Below are 27,800 nucleotides of genomic sequence, written 5' to 3'. Positions count from 1 at the left end.
ATAAGCAAGGGCAGGGGAGAGGGGTAGAGGGAGAGAATCTTAAGCAGGCTCCAAGTAAGCAGGCTCCACACTCAGTGCGAGCCTGTCACAGGACTTGATCCCAGGACCCTGGGATCATGACCTGAGCCAAAATCAAGAGTCAGATGGTCAACCAGCTGAGCCACCCAGGCACCCCTCAGGTTGCTTTTCATAATGCTTGGCCAACCCTAGAAGCGGGTGGGCAAAGAATACCTTTGGGACAGGGATCTTGTTGGTTTGGGCCAGGAATATGGTTAGGCAGGGAGCACAGGCTCTTTGTAGTCTAAGGGAAGAGGTTGAGCAGGACTGTGCTCACTAAGCCCCCGCCCTCTTCCTTTGAATCTCTAATAGACTTCTGCCTCCTACTTCTCCTTTTCTGTCCTTCCTGTCTTTGGTGGCTTTCTTGAAGTGGCTCAGTGGTGCATCCAGCTCCACAGTTTCTGCTCCCTCCAGCTATGACTCACAGAGTTCTTCTGTTAACAGGTACCCTAGGGACTTGGTGGTGGTGGGGTGATCAGAGTGAGGAGACAGGGACATTTTGAGTCTCTGAGTGGAGAGAGAGGGCACAGAATATCTAGGAGTTAGATGGGGGGAGTTTGGGGAAGGACAAGGGATTTAAGAAGCAGAGAGAACTAGACCAAGATGGGATGACCAGAGAAGCTTGGATGAATATTTAAATTTACAGACAATGCAATGGGGTTTGGCTGTCCCCTTCACTTTACAGATGAGGAAACTGAGGTCCCAGACAGGTGGAATGATATGCCCAAAAGTCAACATATATTGGGTTCTCAGAGTGTTTCTTGGATTCCATTTTACCATGTCCACTTTGTCTACAGTTCTATTTTCCAAGGAACCAGGTGTAAATGTTTGTTGAATGACCAAAATGATTCAAATCTGCTTCCTTTCATGCCTGTGCTTTGTGGAGAATGAGGCAAAGAAAGGAAAAAAAAATGCTTGAGAGTTGCATACAAAGGAAATTGCCTAATAGAGAGTCTTTAGGAACTTGTTAGGCAAATCAGCAGAGTAGGAGCATAGGGTGGAGCTCAGAGAGGGACTGATTGTACCCCATATTAGTGGTCTTTGGGCCAAGAGTCAGCAAACTAACTTATGCCTGTGGCCATAAGGCATGGATTCCCCTACCTGTTTTTGTACTGTGGGCCATAGGTCTCAGGTGAACATTTGCAATTGATTCATGATAAGGAAAGCTAACTCTGAATCCCGGTGAAGTGACACGTTATTTTCCCAAAAGAATTCCATTTGTCTCATTAGTAAATTTATATTACAAAAAAGCTGTACTCAATTATTATATTTTGAATTTCCCTAGTGAAAAATTTGTGGAAATACATTTTCTCTCTTGTTGTGTAAGTACTTACCTAATGTACTCTACTTGCTTTTTGGCCCACAAAACCTAAAATATTTACTATCTGGCCCTTTATAGAAAAAGTGTGCCAACCTCTGCTTCAGACAGTTGGACAGTAAGACAGTTGGACCTGGGAGGCAGATATCTCCATGCTGGGTTAGGGTGAATTCCAGCAGGTAGATGCACAGAGCAGGAGGGCAAGTTGCTTTTTTAAAAAATTTATTTATTTTTATTATTATTAGTGTTATTTTTATTTTTATAAAGAAAGGCAGACTGCCACGTGCAGCGCCTCATTTGGATGTGTCTGGAGTCTTGGAAGCTTGACTATCCTACGTTCTCCTACAAATGGACCTTGAGAGCTTGTTTGGAGGTTCTAGCAGGGGAGCGCAGCTACTCATACACTTGTGACCGAAGAACGGTCCTCCTCTGTCAGGGAAGGTCGTCCTCTTCGACCGAGCGCGCAACTTTGGGAGGGAAGCACATGGAGCGGTGAGGGAGGAAGGAGACACCCGCCTAGCCAGTCAAATCAGCCGAATCAACCCTGGCGATCAATGGGGTGACAGATGTCGCAGCCAGATCACCCTCACATCCAAGTTGCTTTCTTATCTCCTTATGTCCTCCTGACCCTCAGGCTTTCTCCTCCTTCCAGCCTTGGCCTTATTATGTCATGGGTTCAACCTGGACACTAAGCATGCAACGCTATTCCAAGAGAATGCAGCGGGCTTCGGGCAAAGTGTGGTCCAGCTTGAGGGATCCCGGTAAGGACCACATGTGGAGGTCTCTGTATTACACTTCTCTTTAACACTTATATACTTGAAAAAAAATCACAATTTTGTGGATTTTTTTCTTGATTTACTTTTTGTATAGGTAATACAGATAGAGAGTTCTAAATTCAAAAGATCCTAAAGAGTGCAATAGTAAAAAGTCTCCTCAGCACATACTCCCTTCCCCCATTCTTTACCCAGGAGGTTCCCTGTCAAATGGTTTCTTGTGGGTCCTTGCAGAGTCTATGTTGTGTGTACCTCCACATTTCCTTAACTCCCATTCCCCACACAATTTGTAGCACACATTGTATTCAAACTACTGCTGCCTATTTTTGTAAATAAATTTTATTGATCCCATCCTCATCCCAACTTGCTATTCGTTGTTTATGGACACTTTGGAGCTACAATGGGAAAATCAAAAGGCTTCAACAGGGAGTATATGGCCTGCAAAGCCTAAAATATTTGCCTATATAAAAAGAATTATGGAAATAGTATTACCTTTCCACAAAAAGTTTGCCAGCCTCTGCTCTATACTGAGCTTCGCATTTTTTTTTCTTAATAGAGCTTGGTAATTTTCCCAGATACATGCATAAAAACTTTACCCATTCTTAAAAAAATTTTCTTAAATGTTTATTTATTTTTGAGAGAGAGAGAGCACAAGAAGGGGAGGGGCAGAGAGAGAGAGAGAGAGAGAGAGAGAGAAGGAGACACAAATCTGAAGCAGGCTTCAGGCTCTGGTGAGCACAGAGCCTGATGTGGGACTAGAACCACAAACCATGAGATCATGACCTGAGCTGAAGTTGGACACTTAACCAACTGAGCCACCCAGGTGGCTCATTCTTTTAAATTCTTGCATCATATTCTATTATTTTGAGGTACTATAGTTTACATTGATATTACATTTAAATCTCTTCTTAATAGACATTAGATTGTTTCCAAATTTTTGTGATGTGAAAAATGCTGTCCTTTTGTACATGTGTGAGTATATTTGGAAGTAAATTCCTAGAACTAGGATTCCTGGATCAAAGGAATGCATATGTGATGTTAATAGATGTTTCCAGATTACCCTTGGTGGAGGTGGAAACAGTTTGCACTTACACCAGAAATTTATGGAAACACTTACTTCCCCACCCACCTGCCAACCCAATGTATAATCAAACTTCTTGATCTTTGCAAATTGAATAGGTTAGATATGGTATCTCAATTTAGTTTTAAATTGCATTTATTTATTTATTTATTTATATTTATTTTTGAGAGAGAGAATGTGCAGGTGCTCATGTGTGTGAGTTGGGAAGGGGCAGAGAGAGAGGGAGACAGAGGATCTGAAATAGGCTTCTCACTGTCAACACAGAGCCCTGTGTGATGCTCTAACTCACAAACTTTGAGATCATGACTGAACAGAAGTCAGACTCTTAGCCACCCAGGTGCCCCTTATTTTTATTTTTTATTTTTATTTTTTAAAGCGTTTATTTATTTTGAGAGACAGAGCGAGAGAGCAGGGGAGGGGCAGGCAGAGAGGGAGACAGAATCCCAAGCAGGGTCTGCTATGTCAGGGGCTCAAACTCATGAACTGTGAGATCATGACCTGAGCTGAAACCAAGAGCTGGATGCTCAACTGACTGAGTTACCCAGGAGTCATGCAGGTGCCCCTTAAATTGCACTTGTTTTTAAATGAGAAATGTATTTCCTTTTCTGTGAACCTTTTTCTTATTTGTTGCCCATTTTTCTATTGTTTTATTTCTTTTTTCTTTATTGATTTGTAGGAGCTCTGACTATATTGAGGAAAGTAGTCTGTGGCATGAGTTGCTAATTTCCCTCTCACCAGTTTATTGTTTGTCCTTTAATTTTGTATATGGTAGTTTTTCACATACGGAAATTTAGAAAAAAGTTTTTGTTCTCTATAGTTAAGAATCTGTTTCTTGGTTTGCCTTTCTCTTTTTTTGTCCCTTCGCTTATTTCTTGGTTTCTTAAATTCCACATACTAGTGAAATCATACAGTATTTGTCTTTCTCTGACTGACTTATTTCACCTAGCATAATAGTCTTTATTTTTTAATTTTTTTAATTTTTAACGTTTATTTATTTTTGAGACAGAGAGAGACAGAGCATGAATGGGGGAGGGGCAGAGAGAGAGAGAGAGAGACAGAATCGGAATCAGGCTCCAGGCTCTGAGCAAGCATAATAGTCTTTAATTCCACCCATGTCGTTGCAAACAGCAAGATTTCATTCTTTTTTATGGCTATTAATATTCCATCGTGTATGTGTGTGTATATACATATATATGTGTATATATATATATATATATTATCATCATCATCTTTTTTTTTAAGATTTTATTTTTAAGTAGTCTCTACACCCAGTGTGGGGTTTGAACTCACAACCCAAGATCAAGAGTCGCACACTCCACTGACTGAGCCAGCCAGGCTCAGAATACACCATATCTTCTTTATCCATTCATCAGTTGATGAACAATTGGATTTCTTCTATAATTTGCCTGTTGTAGATAATGCTGCTGTAAACATTGGGATGCATGTATCCCTTTGAATTATTGGTTTTGCATTCTTTGGGTAAATATCCAGTAGTGCAATTGCTGGATCATAGCATAGTTTTATTTTTAACTTTTTGGGGAAACTCAATACTGTTTTCCAGAGTGGCTGCACTAGTTTGCGTCCTATCAACAGTGCGTGAGGGTTCCCCTTTCTCCATATCCTCACCAATACCTGTTGTTTCTTGTGTTTTTCGATTTTAGCCATTTTGATAGGTATAAGGTGATATCTCATTATTTTTTTAATGTTTATTTATTTTTGAGAGAGAGAGAGAGCATGTGCACAAGCAGGGGAGGGACAGAGAGAGAGGGAGGGAGACAGAGGATTGGAAGCATGCTGACAACAGAGAGAACTCACGAACCACAAGATCATGACCTAAGCCAAAGTCAGATGCTTAACCAACTGAGCCACCCAGGTGCCCCCAAGGTGATATCTCATTGTAGTTTTGATTTGCATTTCCCTGATATCACATACAGAAATTTATTTAAAATGACTGAATTTAAAATGGTTGAATTTATTCATCAAAAATTTTTCTTTAAATTCCAGTATAGTTAACATACAGTGTTATATTAATTTCAGGTGTACAATATAGGATGCAACAACTTTTTTTAAAATTTTTTTTTAATGTTTATTTATTTTTGAGACAGAGAGAGACAGAGCATGAATGGGAGAGGGGCAGAGAGAGAGGGAGACACAGAATCAGAAGCAGGCTCCAGGCTCTGAGCCATCAGCCCAGAGCCTGATGCGGGGCTCGAACTCACAAACCGTGAGATTGTGACCTGAGCTGAAGTCGGATGCTCAACCGACTGAGCCACCCAGGCGCCCCAGGATGCAACAACTTTTTAATGACTTCTTGGTTTTGTGTCATTCTTAAAGAGGCCCTTCCCCTTCCAATATTTAAACTTTTCCCATTTTTTTCTTTGCTGAATCTTCCTCCTATTTCAGGGAATTGGGAAATACTGAGGGTTGTCTCTTCTCACTTTCCTTTGAGTGGCAGAACTTTCATGGTCTCCTTCTTTCCCACATGCCATGGTTTTCTCTTGTCCCTGTAGTGATCTTTTCCTAACTCTCCCCCCAGGTTGGTGGTTGGAGCCCCCCAGGAGATAAAGGCTGCCAACAAAACAGGTGGCCTCTACCAGTGTGACTACAGCACGGGCAAGTGTGAGCCTATCTCCCTGGAGGGTGAGTCACTGCCCCTCCCTGGGATCCAGGGCTAGGCTTCCACCTGTGTGTACACCTGAACTTGCCAGGCATTCCTTTTGTTCTGAGTGTCTGTAGTTGGGGGCTCAGGCATCCAGTTCATCAGTCTCTGTGCTGTATGCAGACTCTACCTCAGATACTTTCAGGCACCCCCTTCATGTTCCTTTCCTGTGACTTAGGTTCACCTTGATCTGTTTAGTCTGCATGTCTCCCAGGTTAAAGTGACCTCTGTTGACCTTCACATAGCCCATTTTATGCCCCTGAAGGTGACCATGTATATATATATGTCTCCTCAGTCCCCCTGGAGGCTGTGAACATGTCTCTGGGCCTGTCTCTGGCATTTGCCACCAACCCTTTTCGACTGCTGGTGAGTTGTCCTGGGTCATGGGATTGTTCTGAAAGAAGGAGTTAGGGGCTTATGGCTGCTGGGGCTGGGGTCGTGGAGGGTGGTGATGCTGAGGTAAAAGGACAGGAAGCAGGAACAGCCCCTCCCACATGCAACCTTCCCCCAGGCCTGTGGTCCCACTGTGCACCAAACTTGTAAGGAGAACACCTATGTGAATGGCTTATGCTTCCTGTTTGGATCCAACCTATGGCAGCAGCCCCAGAGTTTCCCAGAGAGCCTCAGAGGTAGGTGGACTTTGGCAAAGAATACAGATGGGCAGTGTGAGCATAAGGGCAGGACTGGGATGGGGACTATTCACAGCCTGAGGGGTGACTTAGGGATCTAGGTGCAGAAGTGGGAGGCAACTAGGTTCCAACAGAGATGGTAGGAGTTGATGCTAGGATTTTGCACTTTAAGAAAAGTCCTGATATATAAATATAAATATAAATATAAATATAAATATAAATAATATAAATATAAATAATATAAATATAAATATAAATATAAATATAAATAAGGAAAGTCCTGATATGCCCACTCATCTTTGTGAGATGATGTCCCAACCATTGTCCTTAGAATAAGTGCCTAAGTCTCCTAATCATAGCCTTTGAAGCTCCTAATGGTATGGCTTCTTCAACTTTTCTCCCATCCATTCTACCTCAGCCACTGTGCTCCAGCCACTCTGGCTGTCTTTCTTCAAGAACAACACCAAGTTGTTCATGTCTGTACATGCACTCACTATTGCACTCACTATTCCTTCAGCCTGGAATGCTCTTCCCTCAGATCTTACCTGGCAACCCATTATTGTCAACTCAGCTCAAATGTCACTTCTTCAAAGAGGCCTTTTCTGAGTGGATCTTCTAATCTTTTCCATCATCACTCCCTACCACATTTTCCTACTTTACCATTTTCATACTTGTATGTACATATTTTACTTGTTTATTTTATGTCCTTTCTTCTGGAATGCAGGCTTCATGATAGCAAGGATACTACTGTCCAGCTTGTTCATTGTTCTATACTCTCATATCTATTGCTGCTTAACAAATTGCCCCTGAACTTAGTAGCTAAAAACAATAAATGTTAATTATATTACAGTTTCTATGGATCAGGAATCTGGGTATGACTTAGCTGGGTAGCTCTGCCTTAGGGTTTTTTTTTTTTTTTTTTTTTTTGTGAGATTGAAGTTAACTTGTTAAACTGGAGCTGTGGTCTCATCTGAATGCTTGACTGAGAAAAGATCCACTTCCAAGCTCATTTACAAGATTGTTGAACCTAAGGCCTCTGTTTTCACTGGCTGTTGCTGGAGGCTTCTCTCAGTTGTTTGTCACATGGGCTTCCCTATAAATAATCTCATAACTGCTCCCCATAGAGCAGCTGGCTTCCTCCAGAATGAGTAAACAAGGGATTAGGAGAGCAAGAGGGAGAGAAAACACCCAGGGAAGAAAACACAGTAGTTTCATAATCTAATCTCAGAAGTAAAAACACATTACTTCTGTAATTTTATATTTCTTTGAAGTGAGTCAAAAAGTCTAGCTCACACTCAAGAGAAGGGACTATGCAAGGGTGTTATTTCCATGAGGTGAGAATCTTGGGGACCACCTTAGTGGCTACCTACCACATTCTTGTTCCCCAAGCATTTGTTGACTGAAAGAGTGAGTGACTGACTGAATCTTTTTTTTCTAAACTACTTTTTGCCACTTATTTCTTCAGCTGCTTGGCCTTCTTTTTCTTGTCTTCAAGTTGGTTCTGGAAACAAGGGCAGATATGTCTTCCTTTTGTAAGTTTTTTTTTCTCTCAAGCTCTGCTCCTTTGTACTTTACTCTCAAAAGATAACCTTCCTTCTTCACAAAGAAAATCAAAGTTGCCAGGGATGAACTCCCTCCACTTACCCCTTCTCCTTGTTCAAATTTTGCAATGGTATCACCCTTGGTTTTAGAGAAAGACCTGTCTCTCCACCTTTCCATGAATCACTCTTTTCTCTGGGCTTTTGAGGCTCTCTCACCTCACCAACTTGAAATCCACATCCTAAATCTTTCATTCTCTCTAGGAGCTTAAATTTCTACCCCTCTTTTGAATGTAAACATGCTCATGCTTATCCATATCTTAAAATCAATCAACCACCAAAATTAATAGCACTAAAAATACCCTTCCCTCTCCTTGATCTCCTCTATATCTTCTGCCATTTCTCCTTACCTTCACCACCACACTTCTTGAAAGGGCTCTCTCTCCTTGTTTCCATTTCCCCCATATCACCATTCTTCACCCTCTGACATCTGGCTTCTGCTCAACCATCATATAAATCTTCCTCTTGCAAATGGCACTTATGACTCCCTAAATGCCAAATCTCTTTTCTGCCCTCATATTTACTGACTTTTCTGATGTGACTTACAGATCATCTCTTCTTTCCCAAAACAACTTGGCTCTAGATTTCTCCCTTCTCCTCCCTTCCCCTCCTCCTCTCCTCTCCCTTCCCCTCCCTCCACCTCCCCTCCTTCCTCTCCTCTCCCTTCCTCTCCCCTCCCTCCCCTCCCCCTCCCCTTCCCTTCCTTCTCCTCCCCTCTCCTGCCTTCTCCTCCCCTCCCCTTCTCTCTTCTGTCTTTGCTTCTCCCCCTGCCAAGGGCTTCTGTTAAGCTTCAGCTCCAGGCAGTCTTCCTCTGCCTTCTTTGCATGCATAGGGGGTACCAGGTTATAGCTTCTATTCTTGTCCATTTGTTCTTCCTGCCCAATCACATCCAGTTCTGTGGCTTCAGCTCTCACCCTCACATTTCTCTCTTCTGTTTTCACTCTCAGGATTCAATACTTTTCTTTTCTTTTTTATTTTTTTATTTTTTTTTCAATATATGAAATTTATTGTCAAATTGGTTTCCATACAACACCCAGTGCTCATCCCAAAAGGTGCCCTCCTCTATACCCATCACCCACCCTCCCCTCCCTCCCCCATCAACCCTCAGTTGGTTCTCAGTTTTTAAGAGTCTCTTATGCTTTGGCTCTCTCCCACTCTAACCTCTTTTTTTTTTTCCTTCCCCTCCCCCATGGGTTTCTGTTAAGTTTCTCAGAATCCACATAAGAGTGAAAACATATGGTATCTGTCTATCTCTGTATGGCTTATTTCACTTAGCATAACACTCTCCAGTTCCATCCACGTTGCTACAAAGGGCCATATTTCATTCTTTCTCATTGTCACATAGTATTCCATTGTGTATATAAACCACAATTTCTTTATCTATTCATTGGTTGATGGACATTTAGGCTCTTTTCATAATTTAGCTATTGTTGAAAGTGCTGCTATAAACATTGGGGTACATGTGCCCCTATGCATCAGCACTCCTGTATCCCTTGGGTAAATTCCTAGCAGTGCTATTGCTGGGTCATAGGGTAGTTCTATTTTTAATTTTTTGAAGAACCTCCACACTGTTTTCCAGAGTGGCTGCACCAGTTTGCATTCCCACCAACAGTGCAAGCATCTTCTAAATTTTGTTGTTTCTTTTTCACTTGTATTTCTTCCTTCATCTCTGTGATTCTACTTGCATTCCTTGAAAAATTGTTTATTTTTTGTTGTTATTCAAAAGTAACATTGACATATTCTACAGATGCCTTCCTCATGGTGACTGCCATCTTGAGACTGTGTCCATGTTTTTATTAAGCTTGGAGCATGGGTTGCATATTGTTTACTTTTTTTTTTCACTGCTTAGTAGAGGGTTGACATGGAAAAGAATTAATCCCAGTCTCTAATACTTAATCAGTTCATGCTTTTTCTCCTGTTTCCCAAGAGTGCCCTCGGCAAGACAGTGATATTGCCTTCTTGATTGATGGTTCTGGTAGCATCGTTCAGAGTGACTTTCAGAAGATGAAGGATTTTGTCTCAACTGTGATGGGTCAATTCAAGAAATCCAAAACCTTGGTGAGGGCAAATGGGTTGGTTAGGAAATAGTTCATATAAAGCTGGCAAATCCATGGCAACCAGTCTGCCACTTTTCTCTTTTACTTCTATTGCAAAATTGCCAATTGATCATGTTTTCTTTCATGATCCTCTTTCCTGCTCTTTCTGGATGCAGCCTCAGCATTCTTCCAGCCCTCTGTAAAGCAGGCAGCTCTGACTAATTGATAAGGGTTGGCATGGGAGATGAAACCTACCTGTCATCTCTGGCTGAGTTCTAGTATTTAGAGGTGGGAGCTGGTGGCGGATCTCTGTCCTGGTGTGACAGAAGAATTGGGGGCAGTGTAGAATTTGGAGGGATTTGGAGACTTGAGTGTTTCAAGATTTATGTAACATTTCCTAGGAGGTGGGTAAGTGTGAGGAGGGACACTTTCTCCAGGGTAATACCAGATGCCTGTTCCCAGTTTTCTTTAATGCAGTACTCTGAAGAATTCCAGACTCATTTCACCTTTAATCAATTCAAGAAAAACCCTAACCCATCATTGCTGGTGAGGCCAATAAACCAGTTGCGTGGGCGGACACACACTGCCACAGGAATCCGCAAAGTAGTGTAAGTTCTTTGCTTAGGATGGAAGGAGGAAGTGATATTTTTTAGTTGGGATTTGAAGAATGAAGGCAGTTGTTCAGACAGGGATGGGGTAAAGGGTATTTATGGTGGGGGGAACAGCATGAGTAAAGGTGTGGAGGAGGGACTCTGCATTGTATGTTCATGAAATACAAGTTGTGAGTAAAGGTAGGAGTGAAGGGGAGACGTGAGGGTAAAGCTAGAGGGTGGCCACAGAGATTAGTTGAGGTCAGGTCCCTTAAGGCAACTGAAAAGCCAGTGGGGATCCACTGAAGGTTTTAAGCAGTGGGGAGATGTCACCACATCTTGTTTTGGGAAGTTCACTCTGGTGTGTGTGTGTGTGTGTGTGTGTGTGTGTGTACGTGTATAGAGGTGAGGGTGGGGAATGGGACAAAAGTATAGGAAGGTGAGCTAGAGACCCGTTGCATCAAACCAGGAAAAGTTTGTGAGGGCCCAATTAAGCTTAAAAATTTTGTTTTAATTTAAAATAGTTTAAAAAAATCAATATATGCAAAAGTATATAAATGCAGTGAAGATTTCTTTTCCTTCCACTCTTCTACCTTCTCCTGTTGCCTTTCCAGGTCATGGGGCAGCCACATCTCAGTGTTCATTCCAAGGGAGCCCAAACCCCTCCTAGCTACATCGGAAACAGTGACTGCTGATGCTTCCTCCTTAGCATTAAGAGTATCTCTATTCACATTTGACTTTTCTTTCCTCTTCCCTGGACAGAAGAGAATTGTTTCAGAGCAGTAGTGGAGCCCGGGAGAAAGCCTTTAAGATCCTAGTAGTCATCACGGATGGAGAAAAGTTTGGCGATCCCTTGGAGTACAAGGATGTCATTCCTGAAGCAGACAAAGAGGGGATCATTCGCTATGTCATTGGGGTAGGAAATGTGGCTCTCTGGCCTGAGCTTCTGTGGCCTGATGCTTCTACTTGGATACACCCTCCCTTCAATTTGTAAATATCAGTTAAACCAAGGTGGGGCAAGGTCACTGCTAGCCCACATGAGCCTGTATCAGTTAATTATTGTTACAATGATGCAGTACAACAAATTATCTCAGATTTCAGTCCTTTAATTTTTTTAACAATTTATTTTTATTTTTGAGAGGGAGAGAGAAAGAGAGAGAGAGGGAGACATAGAATCTAAAGCAGGCTTTAGGCTCTGAGCTGTCAGCACAGAGCCTGATGCAGGGCTCAAACTCATGGGCTGTGAGATCATGACTTGAGCCAAAGTCGGATGCTCAACTGACTGAGCCACCCATGCGCACCAGAATTCAGTCCTTTATTTAAAAAAAAACTTTTTTTAGGGCGCCTGGGTGGATCAGTCGGTTAAGCGTCCGACTTCGGCTCAGGTCATGATCTCGCGGTCCGTGAGTTCGAGCCCCATGTCAGGCTCTGTGCTGACAGCTCAGAGACTGGAGCCTGCTTCAGATTCTGTGTCTCCCTCTCTCTCTCCACCCCTCCCCTGCTCATGCTCTGTCTCTCTCTGTCTCTCAAAAATAAATAAACATTAAAAAAAATAAAAAAAGAGCAAGTGTAAATGTTTCAAGCACTTTTTTTTAAAGCATCTGTCTGAATCATGTATGATAATATCCATTGGGTGAAGCGAGACACAGAGCCGGACCCAGAAACAACAAGCAGGGCAGATTGCTCTGCTGTAAATAGGAGGATACAGCAAAGTTTTGGGGGAAAGGGCTTGGATATAGGAAGAGGTATAGAGTTGGGGATCATCAGTGTAATCAAACTACCACAGTACCTTGTATGACATAGAAAAAGGTATCATCATGGGTACATGGGTTGGCAAGTAGGAAACTCCTTCATATAGAGAAAAAGACTCCCTTTACTCTGGGGAGAGGTCAGCTCCATACCAGGAGGCATAGCACAACAAAGGGACCAAAAGCTAATTTCTCCCTTGACAGAATGTTCTGTGCAGTGCATAAACTGCCCTACTATACTTGGTAGCCCTGTCCCTATTCTGGTGCATTTCTTCATCTGACAGATATTGTTTCAGATTCTTTTCCCACAGAATTTTCTTTGCTGGATGAGACTGATACCCCCAGATGATGTCTGATTTGGCCTCTATTCCTTGATAACAGGTGGGAGCTGCTTTCAACAGTCCAAAAACTCGTGAAGAGCTTAATACCATTGCATCAAAGCCTCCTCGTGATCATGTGTTCCGGGTGAATAACTTTGAAGCTCTGAAGACCATTCAAAACCAGCTTCAGGAAAAGATCTTTGCAATTGAGGGTAAGCTAAGGTTCTATATTCCTGTAGCAGCTCCAGAGGCAGCTCCTTATCTCCAAACATACATTTCCTCTTTAGTAGCTAGAACCTCTTAACCTTTGATATCCTCTCAGCATTAACTCTTTCTCCATTTCCTCTAGTTCCCAGCAACTCTGGCCTCACTTGGTCATTTCCTTTGAAATCAAAGAATCTAGACTTTATCTTTATTTTGTAAGCCTTGGCTATAGGCTGAAAAATTGGAGGATAGGGGAGCCAAATCTCAGATAGTATTTTTCAAAAAATTTAGATATGCTAGCCAACATTTGTCTGTTTGATTCACCGCTGTATTTCCAGTGTCTAGAATAGTGCCTGGTACATAGAGAGTTCTCAATAAATGTTTATTGAATAAATTAATTCAAAAATTAGGGAAAGGTTCATACACAATCTGGATTTATGGTTTTTCTTGAAAAGTTGGAAGGTTAGACTGCATTCCTACTTGGCAAAAAGAAGGTGGGGCCAAATTGCCACCTTCTCTTTAAAAGGAGTACATGCTTTCTAGTGCAACATAGCTCCCATATGACTCTCTTTTTGTTTGGTCAACATAACATTTGAGTTCTCAGCTCTTCTGCTTTCTTTAATGTAGAAAGTGCTCCTCCTCACAGGTACTCAGACAGGAAGTACCAGCTCCTTTGAACATGAGATGTCTCAGGAAGGCTTCAGTGCTGCCATCACCTCTGTAAGTGGTCCTTTATTAAATTGTGATGGGGCAAGAAGAAGGGGGAGAAGAGGTGCAAGGGTTTGGGTGCTTTTATCTGCAATGGGTACTTGTTGGGAGGCATGTCTTTGATGGGGAGCAGTGGTCCCTTTTCTTTTCCTTATCAGACTTTTTTTTTTTTAAATGAGATATAGTGGACATATTATATTATCTTTAGATATACAACATAACGATTTGATGTATGCATGTATTGTGAAATGATTAACACAATAAGTCTGATTAATATCCATCACACATTTAGGTAAAAAATTTATTTTTCTTGTAATGAAAACTTTAAGATTTATATTCTTAGCAACTTTCAAATATCAATCCAGTGTTATTAACTATACTTACCAGGGTGTACATTATACCCCAGACTTATTTATTTTATAACTGGAAATTTGTATCTTTTGACCACCATCACCCATTTTGCCTACCTTCCCAACAAATTGCCTTTGGCTACCACCAATCTGTTCTCTGCATCTATGAGTTCAGTTTTTGTTTTGTTTTAGATTCCATATATAAGTGAGATCATACCATATTTGTCTTTCTCTGACTTGTTTTGCTTAGCATAATGCCCTCAAGGTCCATACATGTTACAAATGGCAGTATTTCCTTTTTTTTATGGCTGGTTAATATTCCATTGTATTATATATAACATTTTCTTTATCTGTGCTTCAGTGGACACTTAGATTATTTCCATGTCTTGGTTATTGTAAATAATGCTTCAGTGAACATGGGGTGCAGATATCTTTTTGAGTTAGTGTTTTCATTTCCTTCATTTCTTTCTTTTCTTTTTCATGACAGTCATTCTAACAGGTGTGAGGTGACATCTCATTGTGGTTTTGATTTGCATTTCCCTGATGATTAGTGATGTTGAGCACTGTTTCATGTACTTCTTGGCCATCTGTATATCTTCTTTGGAAAAATGTCTATTCAGATCCTCTGCCCATTTTTAATTAGAAATTTTTTGCTATTGAGTTGTAGGAGTTCTTTATATATTTTGTGTATATCAACCCCTTACCAGAGATATGATGCACAAATATTTTCTCCAATTCTGTAGGTTACCTTTTCACTTTGTTGATGGTTTCTTTTGTTGTGCAGAAGCTTTTTAGCTTGATGTAGTCTTATTTGTTTATTTTTGTTTTTGTTTCCTTTGCTTTTGGTGTCAAACCCCAAAAAATCCTTGCCATGATCAATGTAAAGTTGCTTACCACCAGTTTTATTCTTGGAGTGTTATGGTTTACGGTCTTATGGTCCATTTTGAATTGATTTTTGTAAGTGATGTGAGATAGTGGTTCAGTTTCATTCTTTTGCATGAGACTTTTCACTTTTCCCAATCCCATTTATTGAGAGACTGTCTTTTCCCCATTGCATATTCTTGAATCTTTTGTTGTAAATTAATTGACCGTATGTGTATGGGTTTATTTCTGGGCTGTCTATGTATTCTGCTGTATTTATCTATATGTTTGTATTTATGCCAATACGATACTGTTTTGATTACTATAATTTTGCAATATAGTTTGAAATCAGAAAACATGATGCCTCCAGCTTTGTTCTTCTTTCTCAGAATTGCTTTGGCTATTTGGGGTCTTTTGTGGTTCCATACAAATTTAGGATTTTTGTTCTATTTCCATGAAAAATGCCATTGAAATTTTGATAGAGATTGCACTGAAGCTGTATGTTGCTCAATCTTGTTCTACCTTCTTTCCCAGAATGATCTCTTGCTAGGTGCTGTGGGAAGCTTTGACTGGGCTGGTGGAGCTTTTCTGTATGGGTCAAAGGACAAATTCACCTTCATCAACACAACCAGGGTAGATTCAGACATGAATGATGCTTACTTGGGTAAGTGGAGATGGCAGGGTAACTCTAAGAAGGGGTCTTGATAGGGCATACCTCAACTAGCATAGACATCACTGGATCTTTCAAAGGCCCTTGGAATAAATTTAAAGACAGAAATTTCAAAATTTCATTTTAGTTATGTTAAAAAAGGGGGATATAGTGCAGGGTCCAGTTATCCCAACCTACTAAGCATGGGGCTACTGCAGTGCCCCTACTCTAAGGATAGGTCTCCTAGAGGGGGGCTGAGTCTGTGAAGGAAAGCACTTATCCTCTCAGATCACCATCTTCAGGTTATGCTGCCGAAGTCATATGGAGGAGCAGGGTGCAAAATCTGGTTCTTGGGGCACCTCGATATCAGCACACTGGCCTGGTGGTGATGTTTAGAGAGAATGCTGGTACCTGGGAGGCCAACACTGTTATCAAGGGTAGCCAGGTAAGTGCAGAGTATGTGGAGCATAAATGTGCAAACAGAGGCATCCTGGGGGCTTGACATTCCAGTATGGGCATCACCAGGTGCCATGTGTATCAGAGTTTTGTAAAGGAGCTTTCAGAGGGCTTTGAGCTGGACAGTCACAAGAATAAGCTTTGTATTTGAGAATGTTGTGTTTTCACTTTTCTAACTACAATAAATAATGACACTTGACTTGTGCAAAGCTTTCTGTGAGTCTCCCTGTGCAAAGAGCTGGTATTTAACCAGTACACAACCAGTATAGCCATATTAGTTATTAGTACATGGAAATAATTCCATATCTGTCAATCAATAGATGCTTTCCTTAGATTAATGCTTTCTTCCCCCTCCCTTGCACTCTGGTCTCTTCCTCATTATTCTTTGAACTTCCCCATGATTCAACAACTATGAGGTGAGACAGGGCATCTCAGGGGAGCTTTTGGACCTACTTCATCTAAGCCCATAGTCAGAGCCTGAGCAATCCTAGCAGTTCAATATTTTGATTTTTTAAAATGTTTATTTATTTTTGAAAAGGAGAGAGAGACAGAGTGTGAGCAGGGGAGGGGCAGAGAGAGAGAGGGAGACATAGAATCTGAAGCAGGCTCCAGGATCTGCACTGTCAGCACAGAGCCTGATGTGGGGCTTAAACTCATGAACCATGAGATCGTGACCTGAGCCGAAGTAGGACCCTTAACCCACTGAGTCACTCTGGTGCCCCTAGCAGTTCAATATTTTGAATATCACCCTGAAAAAGCAGTGTGATTGCGTCTTATGTGTGGCATCATATGTGGTGTGAGACACAAAAGTTTCTAGTTCAAATTATCCTTGAAAATTCCTGAAATAGGGTTGCACTCGTGTGTCTGTAGTTCTGTGTGTATTCCTTTCATTTTTATCACTGGCTTACTTTGGTCTGCAATTAATGCATCATATGTGGATACCTGATTGCTCTGATACCTGAACAGCTTGTCATAATTCTTTGCCATAGTCAAATTCTTCATATGGTCTTTTCATAGTTTTTATTAACACATAAAACATAGGTATCAGTGCCTGACACATATAAGGGGTAGGGTGGGGGAGAATACATAGGGGAATTCTAGGAAGTCAAGTGTGAATGTGATGCTACTTCTCTGTTTTAAGTGTGTGTGGTCCAGAATTACATGGAGAAGGCTGGATGGTCAACTCTTTTATCATACACAGGTATTACACATGCAAATTAGAATCAAGGATGATGAATACTAAACTGGGACAGTCTGAGTGTTATGAGAGTAAATGGGAGGGATATCCACACAAGGATGTTAAGGAAAGTTTCCTAGAGAAAGTGACAATTGATGTGGAAGAACTAGAGAAATGAAGAATGTGGAAAGAAGAGGGCCAAAGGAAGGAGAGAGCACGAGACACAGTTCAGAGTGTGTGTATTGGGGTTTGGGGAGTGTGGGTGAAAACACTGGGAAGAACTAGATTAATGTCAAATCTATCACTCCCTCCATTTCTAATGAAATCAGCCTGGTCCATGCCATCATTTCCGTGGACCTAGCTTTAGGTTCCTGTGGGTCTCCCAAAGTCTTATGTTTCCTCTCTTTAATCCATAGAGGGAGGGTGAACTTTCTAAATGAGAAACTGTTGATATCAATCTTCAGTTTAAAACACTTTGTTGACTGCAGACCAATATTTAATAAAAATTTAAATCTATAAAAATGATAATGCATCACAATCAAGTGTAGTTAATCCCATGAATGCAGGGCTTGTTCAATAATGTTCCAGAAATGGACAAGCTGATTATAAAGTTCACATGGAAATGCTAGGGACCCAGAATAGTCAAAATATTTGAAAAAGAAGAATTTCCAATGTCAAAACCTACTACCAATCTACAATAATCAAGACAGTGTGGTACCAGTGTAAAGATAGACCTACAGGTCAATGGAATAGGACGAGGGGCCCAGAAATAAACCTATACATCTATAATCAATTGATTTTTGACAAAGGTACCAAGTTCATTCAATAGGGAACAATAATCTTTTCAACAAATGGTGTTGGGATAACTGGATATCACCTACCTCAAAATATACAAAAATTAATTCAAAATAGATCAAAGAGCTAAATGTGAGAACTAAAGCTATAAACTTCTTAGAAGGACTCATAGGTAAATTTTTGTAATTTTAGATTTGGCAGTGGTTTCTTAGATATAACACCACAAGAACAATAAACCAAAGAAAAAATAGATAAATTTGGCTTCATCAGATTGAAAACTTTTGAGCATCAAAGGACACTATCAAGAAAATGAAAAGGATGGAAGAAACTATTTATAAACCATATATCTGATAAAGATCTGGTATTTAGAATATATAAAGAACTCTTACAGCTCAACAATAAAGAGACAAAACATGTAATTTAAAAATGGGTATAAGATTTGAACAAACATTTCTCTAAAGAGGATATATACAAATGGCCAATAGGCACATGAAAAGATGTTCAACATTATTAGTTTTTAGTGAAAGACAAATCAAAACCACAATAGAGATATCACTAGAATGACTATTTAAAAAAATAAAAAATAACAAATATTGGTGAGGATGTGGGGAAATGGGAGCCCTCATGTACTGCTGGTGGGAATGTAAAATAATAGAATCTTTTTGGAATACAGTTTGGCAGTTCCCCAAAAAGTTAAATATAGGTTTACTACGTGACCCAGAAATTCCCCTCCTAGATTAGATATATACCTTCCCCCCAAACAAAAATAAATGTTCAAATAAAAACACGAGTGTTCATAGCAACATTATTCATAATAGTCAAAAGGTGAAAAAAATCTAAATGTTCATCAACTTTTGAAGAGGTAAACAAAACGTGGTACATCTATACAATGAAATACTATTTAGTTATAACAAGAATGAAGTGTTGACACATGCTACATGGGTAAACCTTGAAAATTTTATGGTAAGTGAAAATAACCTGTCACAAAAGGCTACATATTGTATGATTTCATCCATCTGAAGTGTCTGACTTAGACAAATTCATAGAGCTAGAAAGTAGATTAATCGTTGCCAGGGAAAAGAGGAAAGAGGGAATTGGAGTTGATGCTAACAGAAAGGGTTTCTTTCTGGAGTGATGGAAATGTTCTGGAATTAGTGCTGATGGTTACACAACATAGTTTATGAACTAAAAACAACTAAATTTTAAATGGTGAATTTTATGTTATGTAAATTTTATCTCAATTAAAAAAAGCTATTCTGAGAAAAAGAGCAATCAATGAAATTTACCATAACAGCAGACTAAAGAAGAAAAAAAAATCTTAATAGATACAGAAAAAGAATTTGACAAAATACAACATTCACTCATGATGTTTAGTTCTCAGCAAACTAAGAACTAACATTTTTTGAGTTTTGTAAAAAAAAGTACAGCGAGCATCACACTAAAAAATAAAAGAGAACTTTTCCCCCCTAAAATTGGAAATAAGAATATTCACCTTCATAAGTAAGTAAATGAATAAAGAAAGAAAAGAAAAGAAAAGAAAAGAAAATTCACTTTTACCACTCCTATTCAGCCTTGTACTGACAGATGTAACCAGTGCAACAAGACAAGAAAAAGGGGGAAAAAAAGCATACAGAGTGGAAAGGAAAAAAATAAAACTGTCTTATTTGCGGATTACATGTTGCATGGAAAATCCTAAAGAATCTACAAAAAAAGCTCCTATAATTAATAAGATATTTCATTAAGTCATACAGAGAAAGACAAATACCATATGTTTTCATTCTTACGTGGATCCTGAGAATCTTACCAGAAGTCCATGGGGGAGGGGAAGAAAAAAAAAAAAGAGGTTAGGGAGAGAGCCAAAACATAAGAGACTCTTAAAAACTGAGAACTGAGGGTTGATGGAGGGTGGGAGAGAGGGGAGGGTGGGTGATGGGTAGTGAGGAGGGCACTTTTTGGGATGAGCACTGGGTGTTGTATGGAAACCAATTTGACAATAAATTTCATATTAAAAAATAAGCTATTTCAGTAAGTTCTTAGGTTACAAGATGAATATATAAAAATCACTTGCATTTCTATACTACCAATGAACATTTGGAAATTTATTTTTTATTTTTATTAACTTGTTATATTTTTTATTTTTTAAAATTTACATCCAAATTAGTTTGCATATAGTGCAACAATGATTTCAGGAGTAGATTCATTAGTGCCCCTTACCCATTTAGCCCATTCCCCCTCCCACAACCCCTCCAGCAACCCTCAGTTTGTTCTCCATATTTATGAGTCTCTTCTGTTTTGTCTCCCTCCCTGTTTTTATATTATTTTTGTTTCCCTTCTCTTATGTTCATCTGTTTTGTCTCTTAAAGTCCTCATATGAATGAAGTCATATGATTTTTGTCTTTCTCTGACTAATTTCACTTAGCGTAATACCCTCCAGTTCCATCCACGTAGTTGCAAATGGCAAGATTTCATTCTTTTTGATTGCTCCATTGTACATATATACTCCATTGTACATATATACCACATCTTCTTTATCCATTTATCCATCGATGGACATTGGGCTCTTTCCATACTTTGGCTATTGTTGATAGTACTGCTATAAACATGGGGATTCATGTGTCCCTTCGAAACAGCACACCTGTATCCCTTGGATAAATGCCTAGTAGTGAAATTGCTGGGTCATAGGGTAGTTCTATTTTTAGCTTTTTGAGGAACTTCCATACTGATTTTTAGAGTGGCTGCACCAGCTTGCATTCCCACCAACAATGCAAAAGAGATCCTTTTTCTCCGCATCCTCGCCAACATCTGTTGTTGCCTGAGTTGTTAATGTTAGCCATTCTGACAGGTGTAAGGTGGTATCTCATTGTGGTTTTGATTTCTATTTCCCTGATGATGAGTGATGTTGAGCATTTTTTCATGTGTCGGTTGGCCATCTGGATGTCTTCTTTGGAGAAGTGTCTATTCATGTCTTTTGCCCATTTCTTCACTGGATATTTGTTTTTTGGGTGTTGAGTTTGATAAGTTCTTTGTAGATTTTGGATACTAACCCTTTATCTGACATGTCGTTTGCAAATATCTTCTCCCATTCTGTCAGTTGCCTTTTAGTTTTTCTGATTGTTTCCTTCGCTGTGCAGAAGATTTTGATTTTGATAAGGTCCCAGTAGTTCATTTTTGCTTTTGTTTCCCTTGCCTCCAGAGACGTGTTGAGTAAGAAGTTGCTGCAGCCAAGATCAAAGAGGTTTTTGCCTGATTTATCCTCGAGGATTTTGATGGCTTCCTATCTTACATTGAGGGCTTTCATCCATTTTGAGTTTATTTTTGTGTATGGTGTAAGAAAGTGGTCCAGGTTTATTTTTCTGCGTGTCACTGTCCAGTTTTCCCAGCCCCACTTGTTGAAGAGACTGTCTTTATTCCCTTGGATATTCTTTCCCGCTTTGTCAGAGATTAGTTTGCCATACGTTTGTGGGTCAATTTGTGGGTTCTCTATTCTGTTCCATTGATCTGAGTGTCCGTTCTTGTGCCAGTACCATACTGTCTTGATGATTACAGCTTTGTAGTATAGCTTGAAGTCTGGGATTGTGATGCCTCCTGCTTTGTATGTCTTTTTCAAGATTGCTTTGACTATTTGGGGTCTTTTCTGGTTCCATACAAATTTTAGGATTATTTGTTCTAGCTCTGTGAAGAATGCTGGTATTATTTTGATAGGGATTGCCTTGAATATGTAGATTGCTTTGGGTAGTATCGACATTTTAACAATATTTGTTCTTCGTATGCAGGAGCATGGAATCCTTTTCCATTTCTTTGTGTCTTCTTCAATTTCTTTCATAAGCTTTCTTTCAGTGTATAGATTTTTCACCTCTTTGGTTAGATTTATTCCTAGGTATTTTATGGTTTTTTGTGCAACTGTAAATGGGATCGATTCCTTGATTTCTCTTTCTGTTGCTTCATTGTTGGTGTATAGGAATGCAACCGATTTCTGTGCATTGATTTTATATCCTGCAACTTTGATGAATTCATGAATCAGTTCTAGCAGTTTTTTGGTGGAATCTTTTGGGTTTTCCATATAGAGTATCATGTCATCTGCAAAGAGTGGATGTTTGACCTCCTCCTGGCTGATTTGCATGACTTTTATTTCTTTGTGTTTTCTGATTGCAGAGGCTGAGACTTCCAATACTATGTTGAATAACAGTGGTGAGAGTGGACATCCCTGTCTTGTTCCTGACCTTAAGGGGAAAGTTCTCAGTTTTTCCCCATTGAGGATGATATTAGCGTTGGGTTGTTCATATATGGCTTTTATGATCTTGAGGTATGCTCCTTCTATCCCTGCTTTCTTGAGGGGTTTTATCAAGAAAGGATGCTGTATTTTGTTAAAAGCTTTCTCTTCATCTATTCAGAGTATCATATGGTTTTTGTCCTTTCTTTTATTGATGTGATGAATCACATTAATTGTTTTGTGGATATCGAACCAGCCCTGCATCCCAGGTATAAATCCCACTTGGTCGTGGTGAACATATTTTTTAAATGTATTGTTGTATCTGGGTGGTGAATACCTTGTTGAGGATTTTTGCATCCATGTTCATCAGGGAAATTGGTCTATAGTTCTTTGTAGTGGGGTGTCTGTCTGGTTTTGGAATCAAAGTAATTCTGACTTCATAGAAAGAGTTTGGAAGTTTTCCTTCTGTTTCTATTTTTTGGAAGAGCTTCAAGAGAATAGGTGTTAATTCTTTCTTAAATGTTTGGTAGAATTCCCCTGGAAAGCCATCTGGCCCTGGACTCTTGTTTTTTGGCAAATTTTTGATTACTAATTCGATTTCCTTACTGGTTATGGGTCTGTTCAAATTTTCTATTTCTTACTGTTTCAGTTTCGGTAGTGTATATGTTTCTAGGAATTTGTCCATTTCTTCCAGATTGCCCATTTTATTGGCATATAATTGCTCATAATATTCTCTTATTATTGTTTTTATTTCTGCTGTGTTGGTTGTGATCTCTCCTCTTTCATTCTTGACTTTATTTATTTGGGTCCTTTCCTTTTTCTTTTTGATCAAACTGGTTAGTGGCTTATCAATTTTGTTAATTCTTTCAAAGAACCAGCTTCTGGTTTCACTGATCTGTTCTATTGTTTTTTTGGTTTTGATAGCATTAATTTCTGCTCTAATCTTTATTATTGCCTGTCTTCTGCTGTTTTGGGGTTTTATTTGCTGTTCATTTTCCAGCTCCTTAAGGCGTAAGGTTAGGTTGTGTATCTGAGATCTTTCTTCCTTCTTTAGGAAGGCCTGGATTGCTATATACTTTCCTCATATGACCACCTTGCTGCGTCCCAGATATTTTGGGTGGTGGTGTCATCATTTTCATTGACTTCCATATACTGTTTAATTTCCTCTTTAACTTCTTGGTTAGCCCATTCATTCTTTAGTAGGATGTTCTTCAGTCTCCAAGTATTTGTTACCTTTCCAAATTTTTTCTTGTGGTTGATTTCAAGTTTCATAGCATTGTGGTCTGAAAATATGCACGGTATGATCTCAATCTTTTTGTAGTTACTTAGGGCTGATTTGTGTCCCAGTATATGGTCTATTCTGGAGAAAGTTCCAAGTGCACTGGAGCAGAATGTATATTCTACTGCTTTGGGAAGAAATGTTCTGAATATATCTGTTAAGTCCGTCTGGTCCAGTGTGTCATTCAAAGCCATTGTTTCCTTGTTGATTTTTTGATTACATGATCTGTCCATTGCTATGAGTGGGGTGTTGAAGTCTCCTACTATTATGGTATTACTATTGATGAGTTTCTTTATGTTTGTGATTCATTGATTTATATATTTGGGTGCCTCCACATTTGGCACATAAATGTTTACAATTGTTAGGTGTTCTTGGTGGATAGACCCCTTGATTATGATATAATATCCTTCTGCATCTCTAGATGCAGATTCTAGATTGTCTGATATAAGTATGGCTACTCTGGCTTTTTTTGTTGACCATTAGCATGATAGCTGGTTCTCCATCCCCTTATTTTCAATCTGAAGGTGTCTTTAGGTCTAAAGTGGGTCTCTTGGAAACAGCATATAGATGGATCTTGTTTTATTATCCATTCTGTTACCCTATGTTGTTTGATTGGAGCATTGAGTCCATTGACGTTTAGAATGAGTACTGAAATATATGAATTTATTGCCATTATGATGCTTGTAGAGTTGGAGTTTCTGGTGGTGTTTTCTGGTCCTTTCTAAACTTTGTTGCTTTTGGTATTTATTTATTTATTTCTCTATCTATCTATCTATCATCATCATCTATCTATGTTTTTTTTTTTTCCAGCTTTTCTCCCCTCAGAGAGTCCCCCTTAAAATTTCTTGCAGGGCTGGTTTAGTGGTTACAATCTCCTTTAATTTTTGTTTGTCTGGGGAACTTTTTATCTCTCCTTCTATTTTGAATGACAGCCTTGCTGGATAAAGAATTCTTGGCTGCATGTTTTTCTGATTCAACACATTGAATATATCCTGCCACTCCTTTCTGGCCTGCCAAGTTTCTGTGGATAGGTCTGCTGCAAACCTGATCTGTTTCCCTTGTAGGTTAGGGACTTTTTTTTTCCCTTGATGCTTTCATGATTCTCTCCTTGCCTGAGTATTTTGTGAATTTGACTAAGATATGCTTTTTGATGGTTGGTTTTTGTTGAATCTAATGAGGGTCCTCTGTGCTTCCTGGATTTTGATGTCTGTGTCTTTCCCCAGGTTAGGAAAGTTTTCTGCTATTATTTGCTCACATAACCCTTCTACCGCTTTTCTTTCTCTTCCTCTTCTAGGACCCCTATGATTCTGATGTTGTTACTTTTTAATGAGTCACTGATTTCTCTAATTCTTAAATCATACTCTTCTGCCTTAATCTCCTTCTTTTTTTCTACTTCATTATTCTCTGTAAGTTTGTCTTCTGTATCGCTTGTTCTCTGTTCTGCCTCATCCATCCTTGGCGTCACTGCATCCATCCATGATTGCAGCTCAGTTATAGCATTTTTAATTTCATTCTATTTTTTTTTTTACTCATTTTATCTCCACAGAAAGGGATTCTAATCTATTTTTGACTCCATCTAGTATTCTTATTATCGTGATTGTAAATTCTAGTTCAGACATTTTGCTTGTATCTGTGTTGGTTAAATCCCTGGCTGTTGTTTCTTCATGCTCTTTCTTTTGGGGTGAAATCCTTCATTTTGTCATTTTGAACGGAGAAAATGAATTAATGAGGTAGAAAAATTAAAATAAAAAAAATTAAAGTTAAAAATATTAAAATTAAAAAATTAAAACACACACACACACACAAATCTAATAAATGATGCTAGATCCTAGGTGTGTTTTGGTCTGGGTGTTGACAGTGGTTTGACAGATTAGAGAAAAAAAGCGAGGGGGAAGGAAATCGTTTGAGAATTTGAAAAAATGAATACAGTGAAGTATGCTAAAATGAGATGATGGGAGTAAAATGGAATTTGAAAAAATTTACACAAAAGTAAAGAATATAGTAGGAAAAAATTAAACAAAAACATTTTTAATAAGAAGTAAAAATGAAAATGAAATTTTCTCTTTATGTATTCAAGAAAAAGAAAAGAAACAAAAAAGAAAAAAGAGAAAAAAAATCATTTGAAAATTTGAAAAAGTGAGTACACTGTAGTAGACTAAAATAAAATGATGGAAGTAAAATAGAATTTGAGAAAACTTACATAAAAACAAAAATATAGTAAAAAATTAAAGAAAAATATTTTTAATAGAAATTGAAAATAAAAATGAATTTTTTTCTCTTTATTCAAGAAAAAGAATAGTGTAAAAGAGAAAAAACAAAGAAAAAGAAAGAAAATTGAACAGATGGACCTACTAACAGATTGAAATAGGACTGATATTACTTTGTTTTCCCCTATAAATTAGACCATGTAGCGCTTTATAGTCCATAAACTAAGCAGGCGGTGAGACTTGTGTTCTTGAAGAGTGAGGTTGGCCCAGTTGGGCGGGACTCAGTGTAACATCTCCATTCTCCATTAGATGGCGCTGCTAGCCTACTGGGGTGGATTGTTGCAGCATTGGTAGGTGCGTATGCTCATGCGTGGGAGCAGTGAAAATGGCATAACCCAGCTACCCAGTCTCTAGTATGGGAACTCTGTTCTCTCTGATCAGCAATCGCACACCATCCTCTGTCTTCAGCTTTCATCCACTCCCCGCTTCTTCACTGCCTGTGACCAAGCCCCAGGCAGTACCTCTTTCCCGAGTTTTGTCTCAGATGCAGCTGTTTTCCCCGGCCCCTTACTTCTGAAGGGCTGAGGCTTTGACCTGCTCTGCCCCTCTGTGGGAGGGTCTCACTGAGCAATGGTCAAATGCTGGCTGCACCTAGGAACGCCTAGCACCTAGGACCTGCTACTGATGGTGTCCCAAGACTGCAGCCAGGTACCAGCCTGCCCAAGAAAAAGTTCACGAGATAGTGTAGCAGAAACTTTTCAGGGATTATGGAAAATTACAACACACATCTGGCAGCAGGCTTCACTCTTAATGACCTTGTTCCAGCACCAGCAAATGTAGCCATTTTCTGGGGTCTGCTGGGACCAGGTGGTTTCAACACTCTCCACCAAATGTCCTTCCAGCAGTGGAACCGCTTTTCCTATATGGCCCAAGAGCCTCCTGGATCCCACTCTGTTTCTGGTGATTCGCCCTTCCCACCAGAGCACCACCAGGTATTGAGCTGCAGAGTTTCAGAGTTTGTGCTCCTCTTGTTTACAGTCTTAATGGAATTTAAACCCTTTCCTTTCTCCTTTCTCCTTTCTCCCTTTTTAGTTTAGTCCCTGTGGCTGTTTCCAATTTTCCACTTTCTCTCCAGCTGCTTTTGGGGAGGGGTGCTTTTCCCATATTCTCCTCTGCCCCAGTCTCCATCCTCTCTCCACCCACAAAGGTGGCTCCCTGCCTGCTGCCGGCTTCTCTCTCCCTAAGTTCACCTCTCCACACGACATACCTGATGAATTCTGTGGTTCAGGTTGTGCAGATTATTGTGTTAATCCTCCAATCAGTTTTCTAGGCATGTAGGATGGTTTAGTGTTGGTCTGGCTGTACTTCACAGATGGGAGACACACAAAAAACTTCCATGCTCTTCCGCCATCTTGGCTGTAACCCAACATTTGGAAATTTAAATTAAAAAGTACCATTTACAATAGCACCAAAAGACCATGAAAGACTTAGATATAAATTTAACAAAATGTGTATGATTTCTGTATGCTAAAAGCTATGAAACACCAATGAGAGAAATCGAAGACCTAAATAAATTGAGAGATATGCTGTGCTCATGGACTGGAAGACTCAGTATTGTTAAGATGTCAGTTCTCCCCAAGCTGATCTATACATTCAACACAATGCCAATCAAAATTCTAGCCACTTATTTTGTAAAATTGACAAGCTGATTCTAAGATTTATATGGAAAATAAAAGAAAGTAAAATATCCATAACAGTTTTTTTTCCAGAACTGTTTTAAAAAGAAGTTAAATAAATAGCACTAGGTATTTAGTGGAGAATTCATACACTACCTGATTTTAAGACTTACTATAAAGTTACAGTAATCAGGATAGTGTGGCATTGGCAAAAGGATAGATATAAAGGTCAGTGGGAAGAATAGGTCTGGAAGAGACTGATGCATATATAGTCAATGATTTTAAATAAAGGCACAAAGACATTTCAATGGAGACTTCAGTGGAACAGTCACACATCCACATCAAAAAACAAACCAAAATAAAATCTCACCCATATGTGATATCGTATTAAGCTTAATTCAAGGGGCACCTGGGTGGCT

General features: G+C 39.4%; 1 protein-coding gene across 5 annotated transcripts in view; it reads left to right on the top strand.

Annotated features, from left to right (window-relative positions):
- Nucleotides 1-411: 411 nt before the first annotated feature.
- The window catches only part of LOC102966486 (integrin alpha-M), a 43,147-nt gene continuing 15,758 nt past the window's right edge, over nucleotides 412-27,800 (top strand). For 2 of the 5 annotated variants that reach the window (XM_007092188.2, XM_007092187.2), the window contains exons 1-12: nucleotides 412-501; nucleotides 2,028-2,136; nucleotides 5,766-5,869; nucleotides 6,184-6,254; nucleotides 6,400-6,517; nucleotides 10,043-10,173; nucleotides 10,614-10,759; nucleotides 11,504-11,657; nucleotides 12,871-13,021; nucleotides 13,660-13,733; nucleotides 15,467-15,596; nucleotides 15,884-16,026. In XM_007092188.2, coding sequence (XP_007092250.1) covers nucleotides 474-501; nucleotides 2,028-2,136; nucleotides 5,766-5,869; nucleotides 6,184-6,254; nucleotides 6,400-6,517; nucleotides 10,043-10,173; nucleotides 10,614-10,759; nucleotides 11,504-11,657; nucleotides 12,871-13,021; nucleotides 13,660-13,733; nucleotides 15,467-15,596; nucleotides 15,884-16,026 — 1,359 coding nt within the window. In that variant the 5' untranslated portion in view covers nucleotides 412-473. Of the gene's footprint in view, nucleotides 502-2,009; nucleotides 2,137-5,765; nucleotides 5,870-6,183; nucleotides 6,255-6,399; nucleotides 6,518-10,042; nucleotides 10,174-10,613; nucleotides 10,760-11,503; nucleotides 11,658-12,870; nucleotides 13,022-13,659; nucleotides 13,734-15,466; nucleotides 15,597-15,883; nucleotides 16,027-27,800 lie in introns of all 5 variants that reach the window. The other 3 variants (XM_007092186.2, XM_042971172.1, XM_007092189.2) reach the window with 2 other exon arrangements.

Source organism: Panthera tigris, chromosome E3 (genome assembly GCF_018350195.1).
Source record: "Panthera tigris isolate Pti1 chromosome E3, P.tigris_Pti1_mat1.1, whole genome shotgun sequence".
NCBI lineage: Eukaryota > Metazoa > Chordata > Mammalia > Carnivora > Felidae > Panthera > Panthera tigris.
This window is presented reverse-complemented; position numbering and strand designations above follow the sequence as displayed.